The following is a 23,266-nucleotide window of genomic DNA, read 5'->3' as shown; positions in this document are numbered from 1 at the left end:
AATGTTAACGTTATTAAACTTTATTTAGGCTGGGCTTGTTATATAAAATTTTACATTCACGTTTTTATTGATTAAAATGACGTCATATTGGATCTTTGATTTTTATCAATGAATACCTTGTATTGTGTGTATGTATTCATTAAACTAGTTTGTAAAAAAGCGAGCTAAATTTTCTACTTTAATCTGTCTTGTATTAAACACTTGTTAATATTGATCAGTACATTTACAAGTGATAGTGTAACAAAGGATGCCATTGGTGCATAATTATTTAGAAAATTCAAGACCAAGATTAAGCATTGAAAACTATTGATTGTTATCGAACATGTTTCTTGGAAACCAGAAGTGTAGAAAAATCCATATCAAATGTACAATTTGTAACAAAGATCAAGACCATTTTTCATATCTTTACACAAATAACAAAGAATTATTTTTTGTACATTCAAATTTTTAATCATCAACAATCTCAATAATTTAGTGATTCAAAATTTACAACCATGAATAAAATCAAACAAAGCAATCTTCAAGCAGAGCATTACTACATCACACAATAAAATACATATTTATAACAGGGTGTATAACTCGAATCAAAAATGCACATTTCAAGTCACTTTTGATATGAAAGCTGATAAAAACTTTTAATAAGTAATTTATACAAAGCAAATTAAGAAAAAATACATACTTCTACATGTGCATACTTGGCTGATAGATATTCTTATAAACAGAACTTATAAATATTTGCAATGTTCTCTTGATTGGTGACAAAATGCATAAACCATTTTGATAATAAAATACCCATATTTAGGGCAAATTATTGAGCCTGAAAGGAACAGATTGTATGCTAAACAAAATATCATATGATTAAAAGGTTAAAAAAAACTTCACTTTTAAATATAGTGTAAAAGTGAATAAATTCATTGTTACCATGAAAAAGGAGAATCAAGGCAGACTGGAGGAGAAGTCACACTCCTGAATAAAAGAAACTCTCGTTAACAACTTGAGTAATTTTATTTGCAGACCATGACCAATTATATTTTGTTATAGAACAACTCTCTGTACACGCACTTGAATATTGTCATGGAAACAGCAAAAGACCAGCTTGTGCAAAACTTCGAAAAATCAGCCACAGATATTGATGATGCTATAGAAAAATAGAACTTGACATGCTTTATTAATCTACACCATGAATGTCAAATTTAATCTTGAAAAACTTAAAAAGAAGTGAATGTTTGTGCCTTGTCTTAGGTCACCTGATTCTTTGCTAACCATTATCTTGTACTATGAATGCTGTCCATACATTACATATCAAAATAATGATGTGGTAGAGAAAAAGCACTTAAGTGAGGAAGAAATGACTTCTGAGCACAAAACAATGTGAAAGATGTTGTATGTTTCAATAAAGATTTAATTTTAGATCTTCATCTAGTCTTCTCAAAGTTATATCCTGATTGTTGAAGAAAGAATAAATACAGTACCTGATTATCTGCATGAATCTTACATACAAAATATTTTAAAAATCAACTTTCGCTAAAAGCAAGATTCCTAAAAATATATAAACATCGATGTGTAGTATATTCCATTCGAAAAAATGTTTAAATTTGCTACGTACTTTCTTTACGTCTTTTAGACTAGCCTGTCCAAACTGTTCTTGTACTTCCAGTTGCATAATTTATTCTGCATTTGTTTCAGCAACAAAGAGTATACAAAGCTCAGCATAATTCTACAAAAAGCATTTAACCCTTTCCCATCAGATGCAAAGCGAAAAAGGCTTTTGCAACCAGCTTACAACAAGAACAGCCTGCAAGTAATTTGCAGTCTGTTCAGGTTTTATGCTGTTTGCTGCTCATCAGTATCTAAGGGTTGAAAATGGTGCCTTTAAAACTTGAATATATTAAGAAGTCTTTAATTAAATTGAACTTTCTAAGTAACTTCAAATACATCAAAATAAGAACCTTAGTGGTAAAGGGAATGTGCAACATGTAAGTCTACATAGTTAGAATATCCAGCCCTTTTAAAAATTCACTTTTATTTCCATAAAAGCAAAAAAAACTCAATAAGTAATTTAAACACTAGACCTGAACTAAAATGATCTAATATTTTTCCATGTGTTTTGAAATAAATAACAAATCATAAATACTCATCATACAGTATTATGTTAACTGAAAAGAAAGTAAACATAAATTAAATCCCACTACTTAAACCAGTTGATACAATGCAATGCTGGTAAAAAATACAGCAATATTAGTACAACATGAGATACTTGTGAATGGCACATGTACAATTAGAGTCCGTATTCACAACACATTCTTATACTTTTAGAATAAAGAATACACTTGGAATTAAGTATATGTATATTGAAGTTTATGAGTTCTGTTTGCACCTAAGGCTGCAAATTTAATGACTCAGAGTGTCCCTGCACCTGAACATAACTAGCTTAACAGAATCACAAAAATATAGGTTTAACCCATTCATGCCTAGTGGACTCTTCCATCCTTCTAAATTGGATCAATTTATTAAAACATTAGGGATGTCTTGTATATTTATTTCTATATTAAGAATATTTCTAACAGAAATTCATTTAAGCAAAAAGAGCAGACCCAGATGAGACTCTGCATCATGCAGCGTCTCATCTGGGTCTACGCTGTTTGCCAAGTACTTTTTTCTAGACACTAGGCATAAATGGGTTAATTTTGAATTGAACATAAAATGTATTGGTTTTATTTTGACTAAAACAGACAATTTTGAATCGTCTTCTTTATAAGTGTGAGCTAGAATTCAAAAGAAAACCCAGCACGACGACAACAAACCAAACTCACATGCCTAAAGTTGTGTATTCAACCTATGCCTCTAACCTAGCTTGAAAGCCTGTGAACCAACAAGAACACTAATTTGAAAGCAACTTGGAATCAAGTGAAAATTACCGGTACTTACAATTTTTCACAAATCTTCTAGGCTGTTAACAAAAATAGTTTATCATGGCAATAATAAATTCATTATTCCACTGAATGGGCTAGTGAATACGGGCCCAAGGAACACAAAACTCTGAGAAAAATCTGTCTACATGATCTTTTGCTAATGATTCAAACTTAAAGAGTTTTCTGAATGTATTAAACGGACCAATACTCAAGAATTTGACAGTGTGTTTGTGTATACAGAGAGTAGTAGGTTAAACACCAATTACTAAACACAAGTAAATATAAAGTGGTCAACTGCTCTATGTTCTTTGGAGACAAAGTCCTCTTGTAATACACAAACTCTATTAAAAAAGGTCATGAAAGCAAAGGATTGAACATTTTAAAAAAGCAAACACAACAATATATTTAATTGATCTTATGATTATCAATATATATCAATATATATCTTGTAATTGGCAGAACAATTTCAACAGATAATGAAACAAAGCACATTTGTGATTTCAAACAACATTTAACTGACAGGGAAATAAAGCTATTTAAAAAAACCACCTCATTCTACACTAAGAAATCAAACAGTTACATGAAAAACAAGGCTATTGTCAAGCAATATGGTCCCCTACCGGCTCCAACATTGTAAGAAATTCCACCATTGTCGGAATATTTTTTTTGGTTGCCATAGCAACCAGAATTTTTGACATGGGAACAAAATAAAATGACATTCATAATGTCCTTATTGCCATCTATCCATGTTTAAATTTCATAAAGAAATATTAAGAACTTTTAAAGTTATCACAGGATCCAGAAAAATGTGATTGACTGATGGACTGACGGACGGACAGAGTGCTAACCATAAGTCCCCTCCCGTGAGACCGGTAGGGTACAACAACACTTCATAACATCTGAACACATCTCACAAGGGCAAATAGGTAAATACATAGGAACACGAGAACATGACAAGGCTAGCCATCAATTAATGAGGCCAATTTGTCCTTAAAACACCCATATCTGATGTTGTTATTGGAGAGCTAAATATTGTCATGGCAGAATCTTAACATCAATGTAACTGCAGTTATTAAAAAGCAAGAGGAAAATCTAAAATCTATGGGAATCAGATGCTTGATGAACGAAAATTTGAATGCATATTAATATGATACTGTTTTAATTTATATTACCCATTGAACAGAAATAGCCAAAATGTATAATCAGCCGTATTTAATGCTTCTTGATTATCATAAGCTATCTCTTGGCTGCCATTAGCAAACTGCTGCTTTACAAATTGTAATGTGCCTGTCATGTAAAACTGTCAAATCTACTAAATAGTATGACTTATTGAAAAAAAAACATCCAAAATCCGAGGCCATGCAACTGAGACCAGATTTCATAAGTTAAGGAAATACCTGTATTTACATAGGAATGCAACAATGAACATTGTTGTCATGCCTACTTACACTTCATTTAAGTTTTATTGAATTAAACAAACGCCTCTACAGGTATTGTCTAGGTATTGTCTGCATAAACTTAATGGACAACTACTGAAGCTAAAAACTTTACACTAATTGTGCAAAAAATGCCATAAACATTTAGACAGTTCCTATAACACATACCCCAGCACAAATGTTAATATCATCACAGTCTTCCTCCTATGATATTGCATTTTGTGCTATTATGCATACACATTCATAACAAACATGGTTTCTAAACAAAAGAGTATCATTAACAAATTCTTATCTTTCCCACTAACTATCATTAATTAATTAGATTGTATAACAACAAATGATGCCTTTGCTACGCTCTTATAAACTTAACAGCACTATGACATAAGTAATTTAATCAAGATATAATTTTCGTTAGCTTCCGTTGCAAATAAACCATAAACAATTTTATTTTATTAATGCACATCAGATTTACTTCTTTTACTAGTATTATACATTGGTAGTGAAACATCTGATATTTTGTTCTGTTTCTGCTTGAATGTTTTGCAGGTTTTACAACAACAAAAATGTTAAAACAAGAGCTGTCTCCATTGGATGACATATGCCCCCGATAAACGCTTTGATAAAAGTTATGAGCATTTTTCGAAACCTAAACACATTTTTCGAAACCTAAACACAGTGTGTATGGAAAGGCCTTGTCTATATACACATACATACTAAATATGAATGTTACATATGAAGCGACAAAGGAGGTATGAGAGGTTATTATTTTAAACCTAAACGCAGATTTCAAAACCTAAACGCAGTCCCTAAGTTCAAGGTCAAGGTCAAAGGGGCCAAAATGTGTGTGCGTATGAAAAGGCCTTGTCCATATACACATGCATACCAAATATGAAGGTTACATCTGAAGCACCATAGAAGTTATGAGCATTTTTTGAAACCAAAACGCAAAATGTGACGGACAGAAAGACGGAGGGACGGACAGTGCGACCACTATATGCCCACCTTCGGGGACATAAAAACAACCACAGTAAACTGTCTTTGTTAAAACACAAATTGCAGATATATACAAATGCCAACATAATATGAGATCTCATACAAAATACAACAACAACAAGAGGGCCATGATGGCCCTGAATCGCTCACCTGACTTACCAAATACAATCCCAACCCAGATTTCATCAAGATAAACATTCTGACCAACTTTCATAAAGATTAGATGAAAACTGTGACCTCTATTGTCTACACAAGGTTTTTCTATTATTTTACCTAGTGACCTAGTTTTTGACCCCAGGTGACCCAAATACAATCCCAACCCATATTTTATCAAGATAAACATTCTGATCAAATTTTATAAAAATTGGATGAAAACTGTGACCTCTATTGTCTACACAAGGTTTTTCTATTATATTCCCTAGTGACCTAGTTTTTGACCCCAGATGACCCAAATACAAACCCAACCCAGATTTCATCAAGATAAACATTCTGACCAAATTCCATAAAGATTGGATGAAAACTGTGACAAGGTTTTTCTATTATTTGACCTAGTGACCTAGTTTTTTACCTAGTGACCTAGTTTTTTACCTAGTGACCTAGTTTTTGACCCCAGATCATCCAAATACAATCCCAACGCAGATTTTATGAAAATAAACATTCTGACCAAATTTCATAAAGATTGGATGAAAACTGTGACCTCTGCTGTCTACACAAGGTTTTTCTATTATTTGACCTAGTTTTTGACCTAGTGACCTAGTTTTTCACTCCAGATGACCCAAATACAATCCCAACCCAGATTTCATCAAGATAAACATTCTGACCAAATTTCATAAAGATTGGATGAAAACTGTGACCTCTACTGTCTACACAAGGTTTTTCTATTATTTGACCTAGTTTTTGACCTTACGACGTAGTTTTTTACCCCAGATGACCCAAATACAATCCCAACCCAGATTTCATCAAGATAAACATTCTGACTTAATTTCATAAAGATTGAATGAAAACCTCGACCTCTATTGTCTACACAAGGTTTTTCTATTATTTGACCTATTATGTGATCTAGTTTTTGACCCAGTGACCTAGTTTTTGACCCCAGATGACCCAAATACAATCCCAACCCAGATTTCATCAAGATGAGCATTCTGACCAAATTTCATAGAGATTGGATGAAAACTGTGACCTCTACTGGCTACACTAACATATTGTTGACAGACGCACGCACACACGCATGCACACACGCCGGACATCACACGGTCAAATAAGCTCAACATGTCACTTTGTGACAGATGAGCTAAAAACTGTAAACCAAATCTGATTTTGGTATATTATATAGCATGGCAAGTTTTTTTCATGCTGTGTCACAAAAATATTGACTACTTCAAATCGCAACTCATCTTACTTTAAAGAGATTTTGTCAACAGAAAGAGCCTAAATTAGGTAATTTCTTTTAACAATTAGGACATATATATTAGCATGTAACAAACGTACGTAGGTTACAATAAGTATATTAGGCACGAAGAGTATTATACAATTGGTTCTCTTTGTTTAGTTCTTTCCATATTAATATTTGACTGCAAAATGTATAAGTATTTGTTATCACCATGGCTTTTGAAAATCAGAATAAGGAATACGAAAAGTTGGCCAAAGCTCTGTCTACAACATGTATCATTTGTTAGTTATTCTGCTTTGTAGATTGATACAACATTTTCACTTTTTTTAAATTTAATACATCTTAACTTATATCAAGTGCCATTTATTTTCTAAGTACACTTACGCAGTTGGTTTTGGTACTCCCATTTATGAACATAACCGTGTGTGTATAATGTATAAAAAAACATATATATATAAATTCAACATGATTTCCCTTAAGATGTTAAATAAGCTTTAAAAATCTATAATATTATTTATTTGCAATAACTTATCTTTATTATTAAATACACATGCATTAAATTTCCTTATAGGACTATAAACCTGAGCCAATTACAACAAGATGCGTTTGTGAAACACAATGTCCCCCTATATGACGTTTGACTTTGAAGGATGACCTTGACCTTGTGAAGGATGACCTTGACCTTTCACCACTCAAAATGTGCAGCTCCATGAGATACACATGCATGCCAAATATCAAGTTGCTATCTTCAATATTGCAAAAGTATTCATAAAATAAGCGATTTGGGCCACATATATTTGACCTCTGACCTTGAAGGATGACCTTGACCTTTCACCACTCAAAATGTGCAGCTCCATGAGATGCACATGCATGCCATTTATCAAGTTGCTATCTTCAATATTGCAAAAGTATTTATAAAATAAGCAATATGGGCCACATATATTTGACCTCTGACCTTAAAGGATGACCTTGACCTTTCACCACTCAAAATGTGCAGCTCCATGAGATACACATGCACGCCAAATATCAAGTTGCTATCTTCAATATTGCAAAAGCATTCATAAAATGAGCGATTTTGGCCATATATATTTGACCTCTGACCTTGAAGGATGACCTTGACCTTGACCTTTCACCACTCAAAATGTGCAGCTTCATGAGATACACATGCATGCCAAATATGAAGTTGCTATCTTCAATATAGCAAAAGTTATTGCAAAATGTTAAAGTTGGCGCAAACAGACCAACAGACAGACAGACAGGGCAAAAACAATATGTCCCCCACTACTATAGTGGGGGACATAAAAAGGTAGAAATGGTCAATTCACCAATCTGTGCAAAGTTCTCTTTGAAGATCAAAAAAAGAAACAATTTGTATTCATCTTTTGTGTAAAATATTTGTGTCCAGAAAAATCAACAATTTTCAATACTGCACGGCTTTCAATATGACACAAATAACAAACCAACAACACAAATGTAAGCAAGCTAGAACAATTACATGCCACATAATATTGTAGAATCAATAAATATATCACTTCTTATTCCAAACTTCCTAAACGTTTGTCTCTATATTTTGTGCAATAAGCCTTTGTTGTTCAGCCGTCAGCTGTTGCTGAGGATTATGCTGGACCTGTTGGGATGTGACCAGCTGAGGTTGCCCTGGCAACAAATGACCTTGACCTTGGGCATGAGACAGATGACCTTGACTGACTAACTGCTGCTGACCTTGAAAGTGTTGCTGACCTTGGTACTGCAGATTCATAGACTGACCTTGCAGCTGGGGCATGTGACCTTGACCCTGTATCTGGGACATGTGGCCTTGACCTTGAAGCTGTGAGAGGTGGGGCATACCGTATTGCATAGAACTAAACATGGGCTGTTGCTGGGAGACCGACTGAGTATTAGCAAGGTGGGAAGCCATTTGCTGAGACTGAGCCCCATGTTGCTGCATGTGAGACATCAGGGCACCCTGGTGAGGCACCATGTACTGTGTGTGACTTAGTGACTGGGGCTGCTGCTGTTGCTGCTGATACCACAGCATCTGTTGGTACTGTTGTTGCTTCAGGAGCTGCTGTTGCTGAAAAGCAGCTTGCTGCTGTCGATACTGCTCTTGTTGCCGCTTCATCAGCAAATAATGCAACTGATCTGAACTTGACATTTGGCTAGATGCTGAAGCCTGTAGCTGCTGTTGTTGTTGTTGCTGCTGCTGCTGTTGTTGCTGCTGCTGTTTTTGCAGCAACTGCTGTTGATGCAGCATCATTTGCTGCTCTTGAAACAGTTTCAGTTTTTGCTGCATTTCTTGTTGCTTTAAATGTTGCTTCAGAATCGTATCATTCTCATACATAGTCCCTTGGTCAGAGTCAAACAAACCAGAGTCATTGTCACCTTGACCTTTGCCTTGGGACTGACCTGCCTGACCTTTGGCTGCACCAGAATTTGACCTTAAAACTTTCGTCTGCAATGCAACTGTATCTGGCGTTTTCCTTGAATCATCGCCTTCAGATTTAGCAACCTTGTTTTGCTCCATGCGCATTTCTTGCTGGCGGCGTGCTTTTTCTTGATTCAAGGCAGCCCGATACCCCTCATAGCTCATGACAATTTTTTCAAGTTCTTGCTTGTAAAGCCGATTCAACATGGCATAAAACGTCTCCATTTGATTCAGCTGGAATAGATCCCACTGAAAATAGAGCAAAAGATTGTCATACAGATAAGAATATAAATATTGATAATCTGTGGAACAAAAACTGGCATTTAGTGTTAAGACAGAATTTGCAACAGAATTTGTAAAAAAAACACAAATTTGAACAGAATCATAAATGGGGACGATAGAACTTTACTGGTATGCAACACTTAACATCAAACAGCGTACCCTAACCCTAACCCTTAACACCTAACACATAACAACTAACGCAACACCTTATACATGTAATCCTTTTTATCCTATATATTTCCTAAGTATCGGGGGCTACCTCCCCCAAATCCCTGCTTTGTTGATAGTGGTAAACAACTGCGTACCGGTAAAGTTCAATCTAGCCTCATAAATGCAGTGTTTAATACAAGTATAAACCTTTTTTTTACTAAGAAAGGTATGACAAAACAAAGGCACTATTTCATTTTAGGTTATGTTGGTGTAAACTTTTTTGAATATGTCAGTTTTTTAGGTGTTAATCTCAAATTTGACAATACTTTTTTTGAGGTCAAACAAATTGGCCATTCTTAGATTATTTGAAAACGTTGACAAACTATTAACACTTTTTCTGGTAGACCACAGCACTGCAAGATACCTTGAGTTTGTGGTCATGTTCAGGGGGAGCCTTCACATACACACGCAGCCATTCAGGGATCTCTGAAACAAAAAGAACAATTTTTGTCACATATGAGTATGTTGGGCAAGAAACAAATATTTGCCTGTCCACACAGGCTAATCAGGCATGACACTTTCCGTCAAAACTTGATTTTTGCTATGAAGAGACTTTCTAAAAATGAAAAATATCATAAAAGCGTGAAGTATCGTCCCTGATTAGCATGTGCGGACTGAACAGGCTAATCTGGGAGAACATTTAATGCACCTTCATTACCCCCTTTTCACAGAGCACGGCCCATATTTATTCCCAACAAATTGTATTGTTTATTACTTTAATAACTACATTCTGATCAGATAATCATGACTTTAATATTTGGATATAGTAATTAAATGATCAGTCAAATGAAGTTAATGCAAGTCAGGTCACCTCTGTTGTCTGAATTGCAAGACGCTGAATTGAAAATAACATGTCAATTATCTTAGACATTAGATTAAACCTGGTCTCATAAAACCCTTTCAAAATGACAGAAAAAATAATTATATACACTACATCTCCCCAACTTCATTACCCGTAAAACGTCACTTATAGATGACTGATTTATAAGTGGGTCACATAATATAACCTTTATTGACAACATGAGCTGTTGAATACAGTCTGAAATTGACTTGTAGAAGCCATTTTGACAACTGCTGTGAATTTAATCTGCTGTGAGCCCCTGGCCCCATATTTGTAATCTTAGTCTGCCTATGCAGTGAATTTTGTTGCTTTAAATTGCACAGCCTGTGCCTTTTGGATTGGGAAAAATAGCATAATAACCACGAAGTTGGAAATAGTGAAACATTATTAATATGAAATTATAAATAATTCATTTGCAGTATTTCAATTGTTGTGCATGTTTAATTGCATGTTAAAGTGCATAGGTGCATGTTTCACATGCTATTTTAAATTTATATTATGCTACCAAATCATACTGCTGTATAATACACTGAAACCTATTATTGAGCTTATTGGAAAAGTTTTGCATTCTTTTGGGGGAAATTTTGGTTAGATATTTTGGGGAGAAAACAACCTTATAAGTTTAATAAACAATGATAATCAAAGTAAATATTTTATGGGCATTTTATTGGGAAGTAAACTATTATGACAAAATTGATGTGTTAAATGATAACAAAATTAGAAAATCTAAATTAAAAACAAGAGCACCGCCTTGCGGGTGCAGACCGCTCATCTATTTTTCTTTTTAAAGGTGAAGGGACTCTCAATTTCAATCACAAAGGAGGGAGGGGTGGAGTGAAGAGGGGTGTATAGTGTGGGTGTGTGGACATTTATTACATTTTCTTCCAAAAATGCGGAAACAAATACAAAAAAAAAATTGGGGCGGGGTGGGGTGGGGGGGGGTATAGTGTGAGGGTGTGGTGGTCATTTGTGAGATGATCTTAAAAAAAAAAAATAAGGGGAGGGGGATTTGGGGGGGGGGGGAGGGGCACGGGGATGGTTTGGGTGGAGTCTATTGTGGTATGATCATAAATAAGGAAGTTATGGCAATTTTAGCAAAATTTTATAATTTGACCATGAGAGTCAAGGTCATTCAAAGGTCAAGGTAAAATTCAACTTGCCAGGTACAGTAACTTCATGATAGCATGAAGTTTTTGAAGTTTGAAAGCAATAGCCTTGATACATTAGAAGTAAAGTGGATCGAAACACAAAATTTAACCATATATTCAAAGTTACTAAGTCAAAAAAGGGCCATAATTCCGTAAAAATGACAACCAGAGTTATGCAACTTGTCCTCTTACTGTACCCTTATGATAGTTTGCGAGTGTTCCAAGTATGAAAGCAATATCTATGATACTTTAGGGGTAAAGTGGACCAAAACACAAAACCTAACCAAATTTCCAATTTTCTAAGTATAAAGGGCCCATAATTCCGTCCAAATGCCAGTCAGAGTTACATAACTTTGCCTGCACAGTCCCCTTATGATAGTTAATAAGTGTTGAAAGTATGAAAGCAATAGCTTTGATACTGTAGGAATAAAGTGGACCTAAACACAAAACTTAACCAAATTTTCAATTTTCTAAGTATGAAAAGGGCACATAATTCTGTCAAAATGCCAGTCAGAGTTACATAACTTTGCCTGCACAGTCCCCTTATGATAGTTAGTAAGTGTTGCAAGTATGAAAGCAATAGCTTTGATACTTAAGGAATAAAATGGACCTAAACACAAAACTTAACCAAAATTTTCAATTTTCTTAGTATGAAAAGGGCACATAATTCTGTCAAAATGCCAGTCAGAGTTACATAACTTTGCCTGCACAGTTCCCTTATGATAGTTAGTAAGTGTTGCAAGTATGAAAGCAATAGCTTTGATACTTAAGGAATAAAATGGACCTAAACACAAAACTTAACCAAAATTTTCAATTTTCTAAGTATAAAAAGGGCACATAATTCTGTCAAAATGCAAGCCAGAGTTATCTAACTTTGCCAGCCCAGTGCCCTCATGATAGTAAGTAAGTGCATCAAGTTTGAATGCAATAGCATGAATACTTTCTGAGAAAAGTGGACCTAAACGCAAAACTTAACCGGACGCCAACGCCAACACTGACGCTGACGCAAACGCCAAGGTGATGACAATAGCTCATATTTTTTTTTCAAAAAATAGATGAGCTAATAAATATAAATGTACTTTTTGTTTTTAAATGTACAATATACAAAAGAATATGTATGAATTACCTAGACACTTAAGGAAACTTATGAATATCTTAATATTGTTCCTACTTAAAAAGTTTCCTAATATTCTATTATTTAGTATCATTACAGCCGGTGTATATTTTATTATAATACTGAGAATAAGTTAGCATTAGTTATTATATTATTGTATCAACAATTAACAGTATATTGTACAACTTGTGAAATGAGCAAGAATATATTATGCCTGCTGTAGCAGCCTGTTGTTCAGCACTCACCAGTGTTAAGGTAGGGGTTGGCTGGGACTAGATTTCCACGAGACTGGGGCTGCTGGGTAGCGGTGATGGGTAGAGGATTGCCATGGTTACCAAACTGGTACTGCATCAGGTTGGCACATGGGTGCTGGTACTGTGCCTGCCTGGTGTAATGACTGCAAACGAATGATTGAACCAGCACATTGTTCAATATAATGTGAAGGGACCAATTAAATAACAGTATGTTTAACGTTGGCATAAGCCTGCAAGCACTTCATGGCATTTATATAACTTAAAGGTTAAAAAGATAAAGGTGCGGTGTGCAGTCTGCTTCGATAATGTATGCATCTTCAGCCAACTTCGACATCAACCCCCCTGATCACTATGATTTAAGTCGTCCGTTTACATATGGGGTACAAGGCAGCCACGGCACATTGACTTATTTCCCTCACAGGTACCCATTTATACATACACCTGGGAGAGGAGGAGCTAGCGTGGGATAAATTTTTTGCTCATAAAAATCCAATGCTCTGGGCGGGATTCGAACCAGGGACCTTCCGATCCCTAGACCAGCATCTTACCACTAGACCACTGTCCCCACTAACTGGGCTTGCCCAGATATTAAGTTTGATATAGCCTGGCTGGTATCATTACCTTTGTCTTAAGTTATAATTTAAAAATTCAACTTTTTTAGGTCAAACAGCGTATTTTGATGACAGTTCCGTACAGAAGTGTTTTTCAACAGACAAAAACCATTTTGAACTCAGATGAAATATAAATAAAACAAATCGTGGGCTTAGTGCAAAACGGTTGTAACTCCATTTTTGGGAAATTTTACAGGAGACAAAAAACTGCTCAATTTAAAAAAAAAATTCTTGCTGGATTTTATTAAAAAAGCTTATATTTGGTTAGTTCCAAGCAGTGTTAAAAGACTCATTTCCAATCTGTAGAATAATTATGGAAAGAGATATTTGAACATGTTCAAGTTACAACCATTTTCCACCTGAAATTTTGGAAAATTTCAATTAATATTTTTATGCAATAGGGAAGTAACTCAAGTTACAACTGTTTTCCATTTTTAATTTGGGCAGATTTTAAAATTTTTTTTTTTTTTTTTTTTTTTTTTAGAAAGAGTCTCATATAACTTAATTATGATTTCTTAAATCTAGGTCTCAACTTTTTTTTTTAACATCTTACAAAATATATAACTTGAATTTAGTCATTTTTGTCCATAAATCCTTCCCAAACTTGCCACTTTTAGATCTTTTTCTAGAAAACTCCCTGAACATGCACTTAAAAACAATATCACTTCTGTTACTTATAATCCTATTTATAATGCTTAATTTTTCCCAATTTCATGGTTTATCGCACTATTTTTTCACAATTTCACGGTTTATCGCGCTAATTTTCCCAATTTAAATGGCACAGGCTGTAACAAATTAAAGCAAAAAAAATCACTGATTGATATACGTTATTTTATAATATAATTTGTTGTTTACTTTAATAAATTAAATTAAATGAGATCTATAAACGATTTTTTTAATCATTTAAAACTATTCTACATGATCAGCTAAGATTCAAACTTTGAGGCATTTATTTTATCCTTTATTATACATTACCAAAAAAGTTTGTGATTTTATAATGCAGTCTCGACAAATGCAATTAAAGAAGCGAAAAATAATATTTCCAGTATTAAAGATTTTTACTCAAGCCAACTTAACTTATTAATTCACTTATTTCCTTCCGTTAATGTACATCATTTTCTATAATGCTTATATATAATACAATAATTAATTATAAAAAAATATAATTATTTGTTCACGGTTCATTCACTTGATTTTTTAATGAATAAAAAGGAATTTAACACTATGTCGAACATAGGTAAATTAATAAAATGAACAATAAAGAAAGTTCTAGAACAAGTTAATTTTGTTTCAAAAAGGTAGAATTGAGATTTGGAAAATAGAATTGAGACTTCTAAGTATGTACTTGTATTCAAACATATTTTAGCATCACAATAATTCCCGTGTTACTTTGTTCAATTTGGACTGCAGTTATTTAACATAAAAGAATTAATAGCTAAAAAGTTGATACCATAATGCTTTAACTGGGTATAACAGCAAAAGTAAGATCATTCATCAACATGACTTGTCAGACTGTTACAATTATACCACTATGTGGCATGTCAGACTGTGACAATATTACCAGTATGTATTATGTTAGACTGTGACAATGGTACCAATATTAAGCATGGCAGACTGTGACAATTATATCAGTACATAGCATGTGAGATTAAGACAATGGTACCAGTACATAGCATCTGAGACTGTAACAATGGTACTGGTACGAAGCATCTGAGACTGTGACAATCGTACCACTATATAGCTTGTCAGACTGTGAAAATTATACAGTAGGTAGCATCATTGCTGCATGTGAGACTGTAACAAAGGTACCACTATGTAGCGTGTCAGACTATTTCAATTATACCAGTACATAGCATGCTAGACTGTGAAAATGTAACCAGTATGTAGCACGTCAGACTGTAACAATGGTACCATTACGTAGCATCTGCGACTGTGACAATGGTACCAGTATGTGGCATATCAGACTGTGACAATAGTACCAGTACATAGCATGTCAGACTGTGAAAATGGTACCAGTATATATTATGTTAGACTGTGACAATGGTACCAATATGTAGCATGTAAGACTGTGACAATTTAACCAGTACGTAGCATGTGAGACTGAGACAATTGTACCAGTACGTAGCATCTGAGACTGTGACAATGGTACCACTATGTAGCTTGTCAGACTTTGAGATTATACCAGTGGGTAGTATTTGAGACTGTGACAATGGTACCACTCTTTAGCTTGTCAGACTGTGAGATTATACCAGTGAGTAGCATTTGAGACTGTGAAAATGGTAACACTACGTAGCGTGTCAGACTGTTACAATTATACTAGTACATAGCATGTTAGACTGTGACAATGGTATCAGTATGTAGCATGTCAGACTGTTACAATGGTACCAGTATGAATCATATGCAACTGTGACAATGGTACCCGTATCTAGAATGTCAGACTTTGACAATGGTACCCAGGACTACGTGGCTTGTCAGACTGTGAAAATTTTACCAGTATGTAGCATGTGAGACTGTGACAATGGTACCACTATGTAGCTTGTCAGACTGTTACAATTATACCAGTATATGACATGCTAAACTGTGACAATAGTACCAGTATGTAGCATGTGAGACTGTTACAATGGTACCAGAACATAGCATCTGCGACTGTGACAAAAGTACCAGTACGTAGCATGTCAAACTTTGACAATGGTACCAGTATGTAGCTTGTCATACTGTGACAATTATATCCGTTTGTTGCATGTGAGACTGTGACAATGGTGCCAGTATGTAGCATGTCAGACTGTGACCATTGTACCAGTATGTAGCAAGTCAGACTGTTATAATTATACCAGTATGGAGCATGTGCGGCTGTGGCAATCGTACCACTACGTAGCTTTCTGACTGTGAAAATTATACCAGTGGCTTAAGCATGTGAGACTGTGACAATGGAATCACTACGTAGCTTGTCAGACTGTTACAATAATACCAGTACATAGGCTTTTAGCATGCTTGACTGTGACAATATAACCAGTATGTAACATGTCAGACTGTTACAAGGGTACCAGTTTGTAGCATCTGCAACTGTGACAATGGTACCAGTATGTAGCATGTCAGACTGTGACAATGGTACCAGTATGTAGCATGTCAGACTGTGACAATGGTACCAGTATGTAGCAAGTCAGACTGTTATAATTATACCAGTATGGAGCATGTGCGACTGTGGCAATCGTACCACTACGTAGCTTTCTGACTGTGAAAATTATACCAGTGGCTAGCATGTGAGACTGTGACAATGGTATCACGACGTAGCTTGTCAGACTGTTACAATTATACCAGTACATGGCATGCTAGACTGTGACAATAGTACCAGTATGTAGCATGTGAGACTGTTACAATGGTACCAGAACGTAGCATCTGTGACTGTGACAATGGTACCAGTGCGTAGCATGTCAGACTGTGACAATAGTACCAGTAAGAAGCTTGTCATACTGTGACAATTATACCAGTATGTAGCATGTGAGACTGTGACAATGGTACCAGTAGGTAGCATGTGAGACTGTGACAATGGTACCATGCAGTGTGTAGCATCTCAGACCTTGACAATGGTACCAGTACATAGCATGTCAGACTGTTACAATTATACCTGTACGTAGCATGTCAGATGGGGACAATGGTACCAGTATATAGAATGTCAGACTACTAAGACAATTGTACCAGTAAATAGCATGTCAGACTGAGACAATAATATCAGTACATAGCAATTTAGACTTAAGACAATGGTACCAGTGTGTAGCATGTCAGACTGAGACAATTATAATAATGATGCTCAAAAGGTAGGAAAAAGATCAATCGCATTTTGTTCTAGTTTCTGTCTTATCATTTTTCTTATATCACAATTATATTTGAATAGTTTGTATTTGAATTCAGAAAGAGGATTAAAGTTCATTATTTTTAAATTAAAATGAGCTGATAAGATAAACTTGTTTTGACTTGAACAAAGTTGAATTATAATAATTACAATACAAATATTAAATGATTTAAGAAAGATGTAAAGGTAATTATGTATGTTCTTGAGAATTAAAAAAAAATTAAAACAACCTTTAGAATGTCAAGGCCCATATGGCAAGCAAATCAAACAGTGATGTCATAATTATGATGTCATAAACTAAAGATGTAAAGATGAGTTACTTCCCTTCCAACATTGTACACTTTGTAATTTTTTGTGCTCAAAGGTTGTAACTTGAGATACAACTGTTTTGCATAACAAAAATTATCCAAAATTAAATACAACCATAAGCCAAATACATGTTTTCATGGGTAAATTTTCAGAATATAATCTTAATATCTATTTAGGATGTGTAAAGTAAAAAAAAAACTTGAAAAATGAAAAAATATGATTTTTGGTAAAAATGTGAGTTACAACCGTTTTGCGCTAAGCCCACGAAATGTACTGGGCCAGTATTATGATGACTGGGCAAAATGTTTCATTACATACATACATGGATATGGAAAACCGCCCAACCGCTCGGGCAAAAGGGCATGTTTTTCAGTAGACTGGAACCATTTAAGAACACTGCTTTGATGTCATCTGAATAAAATTAAATAGTGATCTAATATGTTCAATGATGATTGGCAAAAATGTGCCTTTTAGTGTTCACAATGTTTCATATCAGCCATATAAGAAAAACTGCTTTGAGGCCTGGTGAGGCCTGGCAGCTATGTTTTTCAAAAGATTGGAACAATTTATGAACTCAGTCAAGATATCCATAAAAATGTGAAGCAAGATGACGTCCAATATATCAATAATTCCATATTTGGGGGAAAAAAAACATCATAAGTGAACTCACTTTTGCAATCAAAGGAAAACTTACTTAACATAGTAGACCCCCAGTTCCTTGGACTCAATGCGGTGCCAGCCAGTGGGCAAACTCTCCTTCTCTAGTGGGTGGCTCCAATGGGTGGTCTGTGTTATGTGGTCAATGTAGTACTTTCGTCCTCGCACCGTCCAGTCAACTGACCAGCCCTGGGGCAGCGGGAGGTGTTCGTTACTGGCATACCCGGAACTACCTGTGTTAGGAGGTAAGCACATTAAATGTTTTTGCTTTTTATTATACAACCTGTGGCAGCTGATGTGGGAAAATTAGCCTTATAAATCAGATAAAGGAAAAAGACATATTATGAGCATAAAAAATATAGCATAATACGAATTGTTCATAATAATAAAAAAATGATAATGTTCAACTGCAATTTTATAATATTAAAGTGCTACTTTGAAAATATTCTTACTCCAGTAAATAACAATGTTTTGTGAATTTTCCTTTGTATCTGCCATTTTGGGGAAATTTTAGGCAGATATATGGGAAAATCATTTACCATATTTTTGCCAATGGGAAACAGCCCAATATGCGTTGTCATTTTCAGCACACAAATCACTGATACAGAGATTGGGCCTTTGATTGTTATTTCTATGGTCAGGGCTGACTGTCATTTCCTGTATGCTTACAAAATAATAATATATTAACCACTTCAGCAATGTTTAAGACAATATAACACACACTATAAATGTGTTGCACCCACAATATATATTTGTAATCAGACAAATCCACCATAACTTCTACTACAGCCACAAAGACAAAGGAACAAACAAAACTGGTTGCAGTTAAATCTCCTTCTATAACAATCTAATACACATTCAGCTATTAAAGTTTTGTGAGAAATCTGAGAGCAGTTAGATGAGTTGAACACAAATTATTTTGGGACAATATATTGTATAGTGGCTTAACAGCCCAAGAGCACGATTTTGCCAAAACTACTCACAGTCAAAATTTACAAGTTTGATAAATATTCACTCAGTACATTTGTATTTAAAGAGGACCTGAAAACACAATACCCAAGGATGTCTGATGTGCCAGGGTAAGGTGTTGACTGGGTGTCCCGCCCTCCTGACCACCCTGGGAGCCTGCACCAACACCAGCCATGCTGGAGCCCTGCTGGGCCTGGTTCTGTGAAGCATAGTGGTTGCGTATGTCCTGGTGGTACTGCTGAATCTCGAAATCGTCATACACCTGCCCGGCCTCCCCACTCATGTACACAACACTGTCAAATTGTCCACCACCCTCATCAGGACGCTCTACTGCACAAGGAAAGAAATTCAGTTCATATTCATGGCAACTTAACTGGTTAAGTTTACTGAAATAGCATCTTATTATCATCATATTTGCAACCACACTGCTTAAGAGAAATGTCACGCTGACATCTTCTTAAATATGCAGTGCTTTTTGATTGATGTGATTTTTGATGTGGGAGATTATGTGAGCAAAATGTCTTACTCATAAATAATGAATGAGAGATATCATGATTCTGTGTTTAATTGTTCAGTGATAAAAACTTTGGACAAATGCATTACTTAAACAGCTTCAATGCAGGCAGTATATTCTGTGTCATATTTACAGTTATCAGTTACTTTTTGTCCAATTTACTGACTGTTTCAGTGTAATTCTTTTGGATAGTAGTTGGCTTCTTAATATTTATGAAAACAATATTGTCAGCTAGTGAGCTACATGTAGTTCCCCAAAGGTATATAATATAATGTTTTGTCAAAGGAACATAAACCAAGTTCTGATGATGGCAAGATAATATACATATGATAAGTTTCCTTATTTTGGATAACATCCTTTGCTTTTGAGAAATTGAGACATACTAATAAAACGCATGATAATTAACCTTCTGGAAAGACAGCTAAAACCTCTATTAAATCAAATCTTTTTTCCCCTCACAGAACAACAGTAACATTTCAATGAAAAACTTCAATAAACAAGAGCTGTCACCATAGGATGACTTATGCCCCCTATAAACTCTTGGTAGAAGTAATGAGTCTTCGAAACCTTAACGCAGATTTTGAAACCTAAACGCAGACCCCAAGTTCAAGGTCACGGTCACAGGGGTCAAAATTTGTGTGCGTTAGCCGTATGGAAAGGCCTTGTCCATATACACATGCATGCCAAATATGAAGTTGCTATCTGAAGCGACATTGAAGTTATGACTATGAGAATTTTTCGAAATCTAAATGCAACGTGTGATGGACAGTCCGATAACAATATGCCCTCTTTCGGGGCATAAAATGTCTTAGAATATCAAAATAAATCAGAAAGCCACATAAACTAGAGAGCGGACACCATGCTTAATTCTTGAAATGCACTAAGTGACCCTGTGACCTAATTTTTGACCCCGCATGACCCATATTCGAACTTGACCTAGATATTGTCTAGATACAACTTCTGACCAAAATTGGTAAAGATCGGATGAAAACTATTTGAATTAGAGCGGACACGAAAAGTGTGACAGACTGACAGACAGACTGACGGACAATGCGAAAACTATAAACCCCCTTTTCTTCGTCAGGGGGCATAAAAATAAACAACAAAAAAATTAAATGTTGAAAAGAGGTTAATTCTCTAAACAGGATATACTGGTATTAACAGACAGTCACAAACTATTTCTATCTTTCTACATCTTGTATGACCAAGCTAAAAAAACTCAACTGTGATCTCCCAGTTTGCGTTCAAATGCTCTTCCACATCAAAGTAGAAGTGACCTCATACAGTAAGGCAGTACAAGTTTGACAGTATACGTGTCATTTACCCATCATCAATCTTCACTTAATAACAATTATCAATATTATAGATTTGAGTCCCTGTTGTTTCACAATACTTGATTATGACAAAAGAATTTACCTTCCTGGTTTCCATATGTTCCTTGTTGCATCTCACTTGCATTCTGTGATTGTGTATGATAGGAACCATCATTAATTGACTCATGCTGGTTACTGGTATTTGTAACCAAATTATTAGCACTTGTTCCCTGTGGACTTAGATGCTGAATCAAGGCTGGGGAGGAACCAGACTTCACAACACCCGGTTTACTAAAACCATTATTTTGAGGCACTGAAACACCACTATGCACCGTCAGCCAACCCTGATCATTATTATTGGATACTTGTTCCACATTAAGTCTTTGCATATCATTTGAAAGGCTTTTCATGTCAGCACCAGCATTTGAGACAGAGGACTGAACGGCGGGAGACAAAAGCTGTCTTGGTAGTTGCTGTGAAACAGCATGAGACAGTTTCGGTTGTGGAATTGGCGACTGGGCTTTGGGAGATTGCGTCTGACGCTCTGGTAAGCTTTGACCTGATTCATGACTAGATATTCCTATGTGGCTTTTAGGTCTGGTGCCCAGCTGCTTGCTGACAAAAGGGAAACTGGTGCTGGCCACTGTCTGCTGAGGAATATAAGACGCTGGAGTTTTAACACCAGTTCGACGCTGGCCAGATGGGGGTCGAACTTGCTGATGGTAGGCTGGAGTGGAGAAGATTACAAGTATATTAACACATTGCTTAATAGATCTGATTACAGAAAAGGAGAAAAAAAATACAATTGCTTACATTAGTCATTAAAATATTTACAAGAAGAAGTTGAATTTTCTCCCCTAACAAGTCTTATTACATGTAACAGAAAACTCATATCCTTATTGGCGTAAGTGTAAATTGTTGAACTCATTAATGTGACATTCGGACTCCTACAATTTTTATCCAGTAGTAGTACTTTTGTTTGTGAAATAGTTAAAAAACATCACTGTTGTACACATTATTGTATTCTCCATACATCCCAAAGTCTTTCAACGTGTTAATTGGTTAAATTATATATGTCTTTTGAGGTTGCTATAATAATTAATATCAATATCGTCTTGATAATTACACATGGGCCGTGCTCTGTGAAAAGAGGGTTTAATGCATATGCATGAAGTGTTGTCCCAGATTAGCCTGTGCAGTCTGCACAGGCTGATCAGGGACGACACTTTTTAATTTTTCCGCCTAAACTGCATTTTTACTTAGAAGAGACTTTCTTTGAAAAATATCAATCATAAAAGTGGAAAGTATTGTCCCTGATTAGTCTGTGTGGACTGCACATGCATTAAACCCCCTTTTCACAGAACATGGCCCATACTCAAGCGAATTATGCCAAACATGAAAAGAAACACTAAATAATTAAGTATCTTTTTTTAAGCATTATCTATAATCATGACACTTACTTCGCAATATTGGAGGCGTGTCTCTCTTGACATATTTACCAGCTATTCCTTCATTTAGTCCAGCTGATTCCTTTTTCTTTGATAACATCTTCCAAAGATATGACTGTCTTTAACCTACATTTCGTTTTTTTAATCATTCATCATATAGCTGAAACAAACGTAGTAATTTAACAACAACAAAAACAATGTCACTGAGTAGTAAAAAACAACTAACTGACTTAAATGAAGCAATAGTATAAGCCATTTATAAATTAACATGACTAATAACAATTGAAACGTCTGATATGACTAATTCGTAAAATTTACTTAGTCTCAAAAGAAAGGGTTTACTTCATACAGCTAAAAAGAAATAAACCTCAATGCAGATTGAATCTTTAGGTAAATTGAATGTTGATTGCTCAAATACAGCATTTATTATCGGCCCTTTGCAGCGTCGAGAACTTTTATAATAATATCTTAAATATATTTGTCAATATTTTTTGCGATAAAATGTAAATACCATACATACAGGAAGTGTACAAAAGAACATGACCTACGTGAAACGTCATCAGTATCTGGGACCTTTTTTCGGAAGTGAC

General features: G+C 35.1%; 1 protein-coding gene across 3 annotated transcripts; it reads right to left on the bottom strand.

Moving 5' to 3' along the window:
* Positions 1-1,524: 1,524 nt before the first annotated feature.
* Positions 1,525-23,188, bottom strand: LOC127872872 (putative mediator of RNA polymerase II transcription subunit 26). 3 transcript variants are annotated; one of them, XR_008045822.1, is made up of 9 exons: positions 23,044-23,188; positions 22,689-22,836; positions 21,332-21,955; positions 19,489-19,731; positions 18,470-18,665; positions 12,997-13,148; positions 10,013-10,074; positions 6,196-9,405; positions 1,525-6,038 (listed from the first exon to the last, which is right to left on the bottom strand). XR_008045822.1 is itself a non-coding variant. In XM_052416335.1 (8 exons), the coding sequence occupies exons 2-8, from the start codon at positions 22,774-22,776 to the stop codon at positions 8,281-8,283; spliced, it is 2,490 nt and encodes an 829-aa protein (XP_052272295.1). In that variant the 5' UTR covers positions 22,777-22,836; positions 23,044-23,188; the 3' UTR covers positions 1,525-8,280. The 3 variants fall into 3 exon arrangements, 1 of the variants encoding a protein (XP_052272295.1); XR_008045823.1 differs by having other exon boundaries at positions 1,525-6,094; positions 6,252-9,405; XM_052416335.1 differs by having other exon boundaries at positions 1,525-9,405.
* Positions 23,189-23,266: the final 78 nt, after the last annotated feature.

The sequence above is a fragment of the Dreissena polymorpha genome, chromosome 3 (genome assembly GCF_020536995.1).
Source record: "Dreissena polymorpha isolate Duluth1 chromosome 3, UMN_Dpol_1.0, whole genome shotgun sequence".
Classification (NCBI taxonomy): domain Eukaryota; kingdom Metazoa; phylum Mollusca; class Bivalvia; order Myida; family Dreissenidae; genus Dreissena; species Dreissena polymorpha.
Note: the sequence above shows the minus strand (reverse complement) of the source record. Positions and strands in the feature narration are given on the sequence as shown.